The 11,401-nt window shown below is 40.0% G+C and overlaps 1 protein-coding gene across 5 annotated transcripts in view; it reads left to right on the top strand.

Annotated features, from left to right (window-relative positions):
- The first annotated feature begins 899 nt into the window (after positions 1–899).
- LOC135512540 (mitofusin-1-like) overlaps positions 900–11,401 on the top strand; it is a 28,414-nt gene continuing 17,912 nt past the window's right edge. For 2 of the 5 annotated variants that reach the window (XM_064934668.1, XM_064934664.1), the window contains exons 1-6: positions 903–1,071; positions 1,915–2,051; positions 2,157–2,292; positions 5,880–6,042; positions 6,945–7,069; positions 9,170–9,278. In XM_064934668.1, the coding sequence (XP_064790740.1) occupies positions 1,931–2,051; positions 2,157–2,292; positions 5,880–6,042; positions 6,945–7,069; positions 9,170–9,278 (654 nt within the window). In that variant the 5' untranslated portion in view covers positions 903–1,071; positions 1,915–1,930. Of the gene's footprint in view, positions 1,072–1,914; positions 2,052–2,156; positions 2,293–5,879; positions 6,043–6,944; positions 7,070–9,169; positions 9,279–11,401 lie in introns of all 5 variants that reach the window. The other 3 variants (XM_064934666.1, XM_064934665.1, XM_064934667.1) reach the window with 3 other exon arrangements.

The raw sequence follows: 11,401 nt of genomic DNA, 5'->3' as shown, positions 1-11,401 counted from the left end.
ACAATATAGCCTCCAAACACCGGCAGGAAGTTGCTAGGCAGGCACCTACACGTTCAATACTATGGGACAGTTGGAGAACGAATTTGAATATTGAAACAATGTTGAAAATGTCGGAGAGGCAGACAGTGAGGTTTATGCAAATCTCCGCTGTTGAAAACTAAATGTTAGTCTAAAAGAAATGTGAGCTAATGTCTCGATGATTTTTATAGTGGAGATCAAGTTTATAACTTCCCTGCCTGGGCTGATGAGACAGTGGATTACACAGTCAGATGGAACAGAGTAAATAGGCATTTTAAAGTCATAGATTTAGCCGGTGGTAACTTGTGGAATAGACACTGGCCGGTTGTATAAAATAGAAAACCCCAGGGGTTTGAGGTATATGGCTAATATACCACGGATAACGGCTGTATCCAGTCACGGTGTCGTGTCATGCTTAAGCAGTGGTATATTGGCCATATACCATACCCCCTTGTGTCTTGGTGCCTAATTATAGCAGACATCCATGGATGGAAAATGATTTGGGGAGTTTAATAAGGGCGATTTATCTTTTTTCTTTCTACATATTCAAATTCCTCTATTATGTCATGTCATAGCTTACAATAATTATGACTTTGAGGAAAACGGAATTTAGCTTTTAACGTTGTTACAAGATAAAACGATATTCCTTAATCGGCTCAAATAAAAATGTTTTATTGTACCACTATGGGAACTCCCCACTTTCTGTAAAAAAAATTGGGGGGGGGGCTCGTTGTCAGTCCTCTTGGACAGGTTATTTTGGTCATTGGGCTAGAAATGTTATTCTGACCTGGCAACCCTGGAAGAGGGTACACTAAGGGGTTGTCAACATGTTATTTGCCATTGATTGGTCACACTTCAACGCGTTGATCTATAGCCCCGCCCCTTTGCCCTGGCTGCGAGGAGCTGCTGCTGTCTGAGACACGAATAACAGATGAAAGGTTAGCTGGCGACCTTAGTAACTTTACCAAATATTGACCATTCATTTTCGGCAAGAGGATTTACCCCTGTCTGTAGTATGAAAAGGTAACTTTGGTCATCTCGCCTGAAGTTGTGGTAAGGGAAAATTCAATGGACTAACATCATTATACATGAAAGTAGCTAACTATAGCTACGTTACAGTAGATACCTGACACGAGACCATGCCACGACACGCGTTACAAAACCGATGCATTTCAATAATACACGAAGTTGCTGGTAATGTGATATAACAAATAACAGTTTATGTAAAGAAATATCACTCTTGTGTAGTTTGTTTCCGCTAATTACTTGCTAGCTAGTTAGCTAACGGTACAACTAGCTAGTATACAGTAGCTAACTAACGTTAGCTTGCCAGTTTCAGCTAAATATGTTTGTTGACGTGTGACATACAATATCTGTCTTGCCGGTGTACGATTAACTTACTCGTGCTTTAACTAGCTGGTAATGTTGTCTACTGATGAGATGTTTTGTAGCCAACCGCAGTGTTTAAAAAATATATATATATTTGCTAGCCAGACAAGTACAGTAACTAGACAACTTTCATACTTCGGTCTATTAGCTTTCATAACACAACACTAGTTGCACCTTTTTTGGGGGAAGCAAGCAAGTTTTCTCCACGTACATGCAATGAATAGTCACATGTATACGACTCATGAAGGTTGACATTTTAAGTATTGTAGCTATTTTGAAGTTGTTGTCGTGGTCTACATTTCACTTAGCAAGCTGTGTGTTCCTGTATGAAAGTAATGACAATATGCTCTTTCTAGCATTTGTCCTGGTTAAGGCACACACTAGGGCTATTGAATATGTCAAGTAACAGACATTTCCGTATTGTATAGCTCGATATGTGATGCCACTTGATAGTGCACAAAGTATGACACACATTCCACCTTTTGTAATTTGCATGCTTTCTCCAAGGTCAGAAAGCTGAAGCATGGATTCAGCTCAGGGGAATTTCTCTCCACTCAAACGCTTTGTAGTGGCCAAAAAGAAGATTGGTGATGTGTTTGAGCAACTGCTGGAGTATGTGAAGGAAGGCTCAGCATTTGTAGAAGGTGAGTGAGTGTGTATAGTAAATCAGGTATGTTGGCAACATTTTGAATTCCAAAGTAGGCTAATTAATACACTTTTCTTCTCACTTTTCCTTGTGTGATTGTCAGAAACGTGTCAGAATGAAGCCTTGGAGAACATTGCAAGTCGTGACCAACAGGAGGAGATTCAGGCATATGCTGGCAAACTGCAAACTATCAAAGATGTGCTTGCACGCAGACACATGAAGGTGGCCTTCTTTGGCAGGTAAATAAGTGTAGTCGGATGCATTTTGATTTCTCCACTATTTTGCATGTGCTTAGTTTGAGTTTAGTGTACACAGTAGGGGTTTGAACATTTTTAAGCGAAGTTGGGATCCTTAACTAAAACCATAACCAAGTTTTTTGTTTTATTCCCCAGATAATTAAAATCACAATTCAGTTATCACAAAACATATTATTTTTGTGTTATAGCTGATAGGATATAAAGGCCTGGGGAAGTTGTGTAATTCAAGTAAAACCAGAGAGGAAGAGGCAAACTTTAGGCTACTTGGTGAATTTGCAAGGCGTGCAAGACAAGCCATTGTGAGATGCAGATGACAGAAATATAAGTATGTTTCTGCCTTCTTCTGCCTCTCTCCCTCTTGCTGGCCTGCCTGCTAAGGATGCAAGTGTGTGTTCAGTCTTTAGTCTGTTGTGTGTAGAATATCCTAGCCTATTCATGGCACCGATGTCTTCGGGCCAGTCTTGTGAGCACAGGGTAGCCTACTTCGTTTTTGCCTCATAAAATTACAGTAGGCTACTGGTAGCCTGTATCAATTACGCTTTTCAGACAAAATGGAATGTGGCTGCTTGAAAGGGCCTCGGAAACGATGTGTTTATCTGTCTGTTAAGGTAGGCTACACTACAGTTTGTTAAATGCGGACACAAAACCTCTGGTGATATTAACAGACATTTTACTTATCTGTAAAGGAATGCCGCTTCTGAAGCAGGACTAAAGTCCATCAATAGGCAACCAGAACTGTCAATCAAATAATTGTAAGCTGCTGCTCGCAGACCTCTACCTCCCCAAAAAGTTAAATACTGTGATTTACCAAAACATTTAGTAGACATAAAACACATCTAGCTACCATGCCATAAAAAAACTGCATAAAAAACAACACAGCAGCACATCAGTCAGCAACGTTTATTGTTGTCATGAAAAAGATTACTTTATGCTGGAGCAGAATTCTACTGTCTGAAAATGTACAGACCTGATGCAGCACTTTTTTTTTTAATTGTCTGAAAAGTTATCAATTGTCGCAATCAACATTTTACTGTAGCTGCATTCTATGTCTGTAAAGGGTTGTGGTAGATATAACTTAATTGCCCTGCCTTAGCGGTCATACATACGTAATCGGACCATTATTCCGCATTGTAAATTGACACAGATTTTTTTTCTGGACAATTTAAACTTGAAGCAAAATGATCCATTTGTCAAATCCGTAGTACACAGCTTAGAGACTAAAAAATAAATATGGGTAGATAACAGACAGCCGCAGTTAGGAGATCAATGCATCAGGATATTGAGTTTTGCTTTTATTAATCAGTTTAGATTATTCTCATTACACCATGGATACAAAGCACTGTATTGTACTGTAGTAGATGCTTATTTCCCACGCTTTCAGCATTGCTAATTGAGGATAATGAAGAAAATGTGACGTGCGACTCAGTTTCCTTTTTATTGCTGGTTTATTGAAGCATACTTTGGGCATGGCCGGTCCGCTCATTAGGCAGGATTTGGAGGCAGATTGACGAGGGCGGCATTTTCTGAGCTGTACTGACTAAGACGTACCTCCAACAACACATAAAACCTCACAATTCTGAACAAAAACCATGACAATTTCTTTCATCTAGTGGCATAAGGGCTTTTTAGGTGAGCGCTCTGATAAGCAGTGCCCACTTTGTCAAAGGCAGGGGCACAAAATATTTTGCTTGTCCATTCTCAGCATGCCTCTCCAGGGTGCTGTTGGAGAGACTCATCTCTGCAGCACTCCACCAACGTTCAGTCAAAAATGATATAAATCATGTAGCAGATATAGGAAATTGTAGAAAGAGTATGTGGTCTTTTCTGTAGCATACAGGCTAGAGATAAAATGTACGACAATGTAATGACACGGACACTTTTTACATCATGCTGGTTTCTCCGATCTAGTAGTCTCACCTAAATGGCTGTCATGTTAACAAAGCAACATATCCTAAAAACAGGACAGGTCAAAGTAAAATGGACAATATGGAATGGACAATCACAACTGTTGTCCAGGAGTTTCACCTCATTGTCATGATCGGGGGTTTCAAATTTGTAAAAACATGAACTACTTTTGCATTTCCCGCTGTGCAAATAGGCTTGCGATAACTCCTGATAAAGTTGGGTAGCTGATATTCAGTGCTTAAATAGCCAACTTGATTAGGCACAAGAATCAGGACTAATAAAGCCAATGCAATGGCCTGTTTTACAAATTATGGGTTTACCACAAAATTCCATTGCATGTCGACATGGTAGGCAACACCTCAGTAAGCACGGACAGATGCCTTTTGGACGTCTTTTTTTTTTTGGTGCAGGTCCGCACCGGCCTTGATTCCGCATCCATGAACATTGGTTTTTGGTCTGGGCCAAATCTGAACCGATCATAGGTCTATGTTTAGTTCAGATTTGGTGCAGTGTAGACCAGCCTTGATTTCAATGTCCACGGACATAAATTTTTGGCCCGGTCCATCATAGATGTCGATGTTTGGTTCTGATTTTTTCCCGGTCTGGGCCAGCCTTAATTTGGCCCAAACAATTACTTATTTTCAACTTTCTTTCAGTACCGAAAGTGACCCTGATTTCAACTTCTGGAAAATATGCATTTTTCAACTTCTTGAAAATAAGTAATTTTCAAATTCAGGAAAATATGCCTTTTCAACATTCTAGAAAGTATGTATTTTAAACTCACGGAAAATACCTTTTCACCTTTCATTCAGAGCCTAAATTGAACCTCTTCAACGTCTGGAAAATAAGAATTTTAGATGACTTTTCAACGTCATTTTGCTTACTGGGACTATTCTAATTTTGCGAGGGGTTTCATTTTTTTGGTCTTGCCTATGGAGGCAGAATGGCAAGAACCGGCACTGACTTTAGGGATGGGCGGTATCCAGATTTATCATACCGGGGTATACGGTATTATCGGAAGTGCACGCAAGGTGCTCTATTTTTTTGCGGGATGCACAAAATGCTTTATTCGGGGCTCTTGATCCAGGAGGGTATTGAATGTCTCTGCTCTAACCAAGAAGCTTTCTCTTGACATCTAGCCACTTAGCTATTTGACATGTCTTAGAGTACTTATAGATATACTTAACTTATTGTTATAATCAGTGGCATAGTACGCACCTCCACAGCCCAAGCATGGCGGGGGTGCCCCCAACTCCCCAAAAAGTACTTTCTTTTTCACGGTATTGAAAATAATATTTTTTGTGATTACTTTGTGGTAATCTACCACTCTGTATACATACAAACTAACTATTTGACAAGATTCATCATGACATGATTGCCTGTTCATAATCCAGTAAATCACATCTGGCCAACATTTCTGTAATAATGATTTCAAATCAAATCTTATTTGTCACATGCGCCGAATACAACAGGTGTGGTAATCTTCACCTTACAGTGAAATGCTTACTTAGAAGCCCTTAACCAACAAAGCAGTTTTAAGAAAAATACCTAATAAAATAATAATAAAAGTAACCAATCATTTTATTTAAAAATTCTTTGAGATTGTATGTATGAGGTAAAAGCAAGGTAGTTAGACTTCCTCTTACATAATCGTCTGTGCCTAGGACGAGTAATGGGAAGAGTACAGTGGTCAATGCCATGCTGAGGGACCGGGTGCTGCCCAGTGGCATGGGTCACACCACCAACTGCTTCCTGAGTGTGGAGGGCACGGACGCGGACCATGCCTACCTCAAGACCGAGGGCTCCGAGGAGGAGAAGAGCATCAAGGTAAGTTCAACGGAGATGTGGATATATTGGCTTAGGCCTCGATGCATGGAAGATTAGGCTAGCTCTTATTACCACTCATATACTAGGCAATACATCCTCAGTGAGGTTGGAATTGGGCTACCTTATTGAGTTACTTGAAGATGATTAACTCGTTTTACCACTCATAAAGTGGACCCTCACTGTCACGTTTTGATTTCTGACTAAGCAATTAATCATTAAACAACTTTGGTCTAGATAAGGTTATTGCAATCAGGACAATCACAGGTAAACATTAAATAAAGGATATTTATAAAAATATTGAGTGGTAGTGCACACTTGAAGTCGTAACCTTCTACTCCATTGGAAAAATATAAAAAATGATGGATTTCAACACCCTAACAAAAGCCTGTGTTTACACAGGACAAATATAGGTAGAAGGAAGGCATTAAAGAATGGACATGCTTGAACCCCGTATGGAAGATATCCATAATACAGAGATCTAAGCTAGGGCTACCCTCAACCTATTATCCATGATATAACACACTGTCTATTGGAAAATGCTGTAGAGACCATTAGAACCTTTGTAAGAAGAAGAAAATAAAAAAAATCAGCAGATACTTTTCCTCCAGTTGATTGTAACACTCAAACACATTAATTGTTTTCACATCTGCATCCGGTGGACCAGAGCATTAGTGTTATCAAACAGTATTTTTTTTTAAAGGAAAGAGATGCCTCACCTTCACGTGCAGTATGTTAAAAAAAAAAAAAAAATGTAATAGCACCTCTACTCTGGTTGTTTTGAGGAATAAAAAAATCTATATTTGATTCTGCCATTATACATTACATACAAATTGTAAGGCAAGCAAAGTTTGAGATTGACTGAAATCCAGTAAATGATACTGTGACGACTTCTCTCGTTCTAGACTGTGAACCAGCTGGGTCACGCTCTGCACATGGACGAGAGTCTGGACGCAGGCTGCCTGGTCCGAGTATTTTGGCCCAAGACCAAGTGTGCCCTGCTCAGAGACGATCTGGTTCTCGTAGACAGGTACGGCAACGGAATGCTGCCAATGACCCCACTTGACCTCCATTTACACCGCTGGTCCTAAGAGTAGGACCCTATAAAATACGCGATGTGGAGAACACGGACGTAATCACAGAAACCAGACATTAAAATGGAATTCAACAATGTTTAAAAATGTATTGAACTTAGTAGGGAATAAACTAAATGTATTGGAAATTCATTAATTTTCCCAAGTTTATGTTAAGACATGAACAGAATGCATAAGTGATTGGTATTTCCTGCAACTTTATGAAGAGGTAATGAGAATTCCCCCTATCTGTGTATGTGCGGTGCGCGTATCTACCACATTAGTGATGATGCTAATGAAAAATCTTCTGATAGATGGCAAGGCTTTCCCAAAAACCTTCTCAATGAAATGTTAACTACAAAGTAGGCTGTGCTTACCTGGCAAAAGGATATCATGATTATTTGCATCTATCCAGTAGTTATTTGTTTTGCAAACTACCATCACCGTTGCTACAAAAACACAGCTAAATGTAATTTGTATTGGTGCCACTTGTTAAAGCCACTTCAATCAGTGTAGACCGATTTAAAGGAGGATTTTTAAGCCTTGAGGCAATTGTGACGGATTGTCTAAGTGTGCCTTTTTAAAAGGTGAGTGGGCAAGACAAAATATTTAAGTGTCTTTGAACAGGGTATGATAGTGGGTTTGTGTCAACTGCAGTGCTTCTGGGTTCTTCACGCTCAACAGTTTCCTGTTGGTCCTCCATCAAAATGACATCCAGCCTACTTGACACAACTGTGGGAAGCATTGGAGTCAACATGGGCCAGTATCCCTGTAGAACGCTTTCGACTCCTTGTAGTGTCCATACCCCGATGAATTGAGGTTGTTTTGAGGGCAAAAATGGGGCTGTGCAACTCAATATTAAGGTGTTCCTAATTTTTGGTATATTCAGTGTATACAGGGTCAGTGCCAATGGCACTGGATGGCAGGGAGCTCGGCCCCAGTGATGTACTAGGCTGTGTGCATCCCCCACTGTAGTGCCATATGATTGAGGGCTGTTGCCATACCAAGCAGTGATGCAGTCAGTCAAAATGCTTTCAATGGTGCAACTGTAGATTTTTTTTGAGGATTTGAAGCCCCATGCCAAATATTTTAAACCTGAGGGGGAATGGCTGCTGTCGTGGCTTCTTCATGACTGTTTCCGTATGTGTGGACCATTTTAAGTAATTAGTCATTTGGACACCAAAGAACTTGAATCTCAACACCCATTCCACTGTAGCCCCCATCGATGTGGATGGGTCGGCGTGCTCACCCCCCCATTTCCTGTTGTCCACGATCAGAGCAAATCAAAGTTTATTTGTCACGTGCGCCGAATACAACAGGTATAGACATTACCGTGAAATGCTTACTTACAGGAAATGCTTTCAGTGCAAAACAGGTATTAGGTGAACAATATGTAAGTAAAGAAATAAAACTACAGTAAAAAGACAGGCTATAAACGTAGCGAGGCTACATACAGACACCGGTTAGTCAGGCTGATTGAGGTAGTATGTACATATGTAGATATGGTTAAAGTGACTGTGCATATATGATGAACAGAGAGTAGCAGTGGTGTAAAAGGGGGGTTGGCGGGTGGCGGGACACGATGCAGATAGCCCGGTGAGCCAATGTGCGGGAGCACTGGTTGGTCGGCACAATTGAGGTAGTATGTACATGAATGTATAGTTAAAGTGACTGATCCTTGGTCTTACTGACGTTGAGGCGATTATGGCTTTATAGCTACATATACACTATTGTATATATTTTTTATTCAAATAAACACTGATGCGCTGTGTATGGGGATCACCTATCAACTGAACAGCGATAAAAGCCTGAAGAAGTGAACCTGCGTGAATCTGTTTTGCTTTCCTGTGTCCCTGTATATGACGATTGCAATTGTAGCTATGCCATACGGTATGATCTGAAGTATTGTTAAATTGCCTAACTAGACTAGCCGTCATCCACCGGTGTCCCAAGTCCCATGGGAAGGATTGACCATCAATAAGCAGAGGTTGACTAAACTGTATTACTAGGAGAAGTTATGACCTTGACCTTCTAACCCTATCCGCCATCTTCTTTAGCCCTGGGACAGATGTCACGACACAGCTGGACAGCTGGATCGACAATTTCTGCCTGGACGCCGATGTCTTCGTGCTGGTGGCAAACTCAGAATCAACCCTCATGAACACGGTAAGAGTGCTCGCAAGCTGATCCTTCAGGTGGTACCTTGACAAAGCTGACCAATCACACATTTAATTTGTTACATGTGCCGAATACAACAGGTGTAGAATTTACGGTGAAATGCTTACTTACAAGCCCTTAACCAACAATGCAGTTATAAGAGTGTTGAAGTATTTACTAAATAAACTGAAGTAAACAATAAATAAAATTATAAATAAGGAAATGGAGAATAACAAATAATGATAGAGCAACAATAAAATAACAATAGCGAGACTATATACAGGGGGTACAGTGTCGAGGTAATTGAGGTAACAAGTACATGTAGGTAGAGGTAAAGTGATTATGCTTGGCTTTGTGCTTAGGGTCTTTGTCCTGTTGGAAGGTGAACCTTTGCCCCAGTCTGATGTCTTGAGTGTTCTGGAGCAGGTTTTGATCAAGGATCTCTCTACTTTGCTCCGTTCATCTTTCTCTCGATCCTGACTAGTCTCCCAGTCCCTGCCCCTGAAAAACATCCCCACAACATGATGCTGCCACCACCATGCTTCACCATCAGTGGTGGAAAAAGTACCCAATTTGTCATATTTGAGGAAAAGTAAAGATACCTTATGACTCAAATAAAAGTGAGTCGCCCAGTAAAATACTACTTGAGAAAAAGTCTAAAAGTATTTAAGTATATATACATAAGTATCAAAAGTAAGTGTAATTTCAAAAATATACTTAAGTATCAAAGTAAAAGTATATAAATAATTTCACATTTCTTATATTAAGCAAACCAGACAGCACAATTTTCTTCTTTTTGTAATATACTGATATCCATGGGCACACTCCAACACTCAGACATAATTTACAAACAAAGTATTTGTGTTTAATGAGTCCACCAGATCAGAGGCACTAGGGATTACCAGGGATGTTCTCTTGATAAATGTGTGAATTTGAAAATGTTCCTGTCCTGCTAAGCATTCAAAATTGAGTACTTCTGGGTGTAAGGGATGTGTATGGAATAAAAAAGTATATTATTTATTTTAGGAATGTAGCGGAGTAAAAGTAAATTGTCAAAAATATAAATAGTAAACCCCAACAAACTACTTATGTGGTACTTTAAGGTATTTTTACTTAAGTACTTTATACATTTGTTCACCGTAGAGATGGTGCCAGGTTTCCTCCAGATGTGAAGCTTGTCATTTAGGCCAAAGTGTTCAATCTTGCTTTTCATCAGACCAGAGAATCTTGTTTCTCATGGTCTGAGTCCTTAAAGGTGCCTTTTGCCAAACTCCAAGAGGGCTGTCATGTGCCTTTTTACTGAGGAGTGACTTCTGTTTGGACACTGTACCATAAAGGCCTGATTGGTGAAGTGCTGCAAAGATGGTTGTCCTTCTGGAAGGTTCTCCCATCTCCACAGAGGAACTCCGGAGCTCTGTCAGAGTAATTATCGCTACTTGGTCACCTCCCTGACCAAGGCCCTTCTCCCCCGATTGCTCAGTTTTGCCGGGTGGCCAGCTCGAGGAAGGATCTAGGTGTTTACAAACTTCTCCTATTTAAGAATGATGGAGGCCACTGTGTTCTTGGGGACATTCAATGCTGCAAAAATGTATTGATGTTCTTCCCCAGATCTGTGCCTCGACATAATCCTGTCTCGGAGCTCTTCAGACTATTCCTTCGACCTCATGGCTTGGTTTTTGCTCTGACATGTACTGTCAACTGTGGGACCTTGTATTGACAGATGTGTTCCTTTCCAAATCATGACCAATCAATTGAATTTACCACAAATGCACTCCAATCAAGTTGTAGAAACATCTCAAAGATGATCAATGGAAAAAGGAAGCACCTGGGCTTAATTTCGAGTCTCATAGCAAAAGGTCTGAATACTTATATAAATATGGTAATTTCTAAAACCCTGTTTTCTATTTGCCATTATGGGGTATTGTGTGTAGATTAATGAGTAAAAAAAATGTAATTTAAAACGTTTTAGAATAAGGCTGTAACGTAACAATGTGGGAAAAAATCGAGGGTCTTTACTTTCCTAATGCACTCTGTTCTATGAAGCAACAAATTAGCAAAATTGTTCTTCGAACAACTAGAAGGAATTGTCAACATATTTCAACAATGTTTTCAAGAAAATCTGTACATATTAA

The sequence above is a fragment of the Oncorhynchus masou genome, chromosome 24 (assembly GCF_036934945.1).
Source record: "Oncorhynchus masou masou isolate Uvic2021 chromosome 24, UVic_Omas_1.1, whole genome shotgun sequence".
Taxonomy (NCBI): Eukaryota; Metazoa; Chordata; class Actinopteri; order Salmoniformes; family Salmonidae; genus Oncorhynchus; species Oncorhynchus masou.
This window is presented reverse-complemented; position numbering and strand designations above follow the sequence as displayed.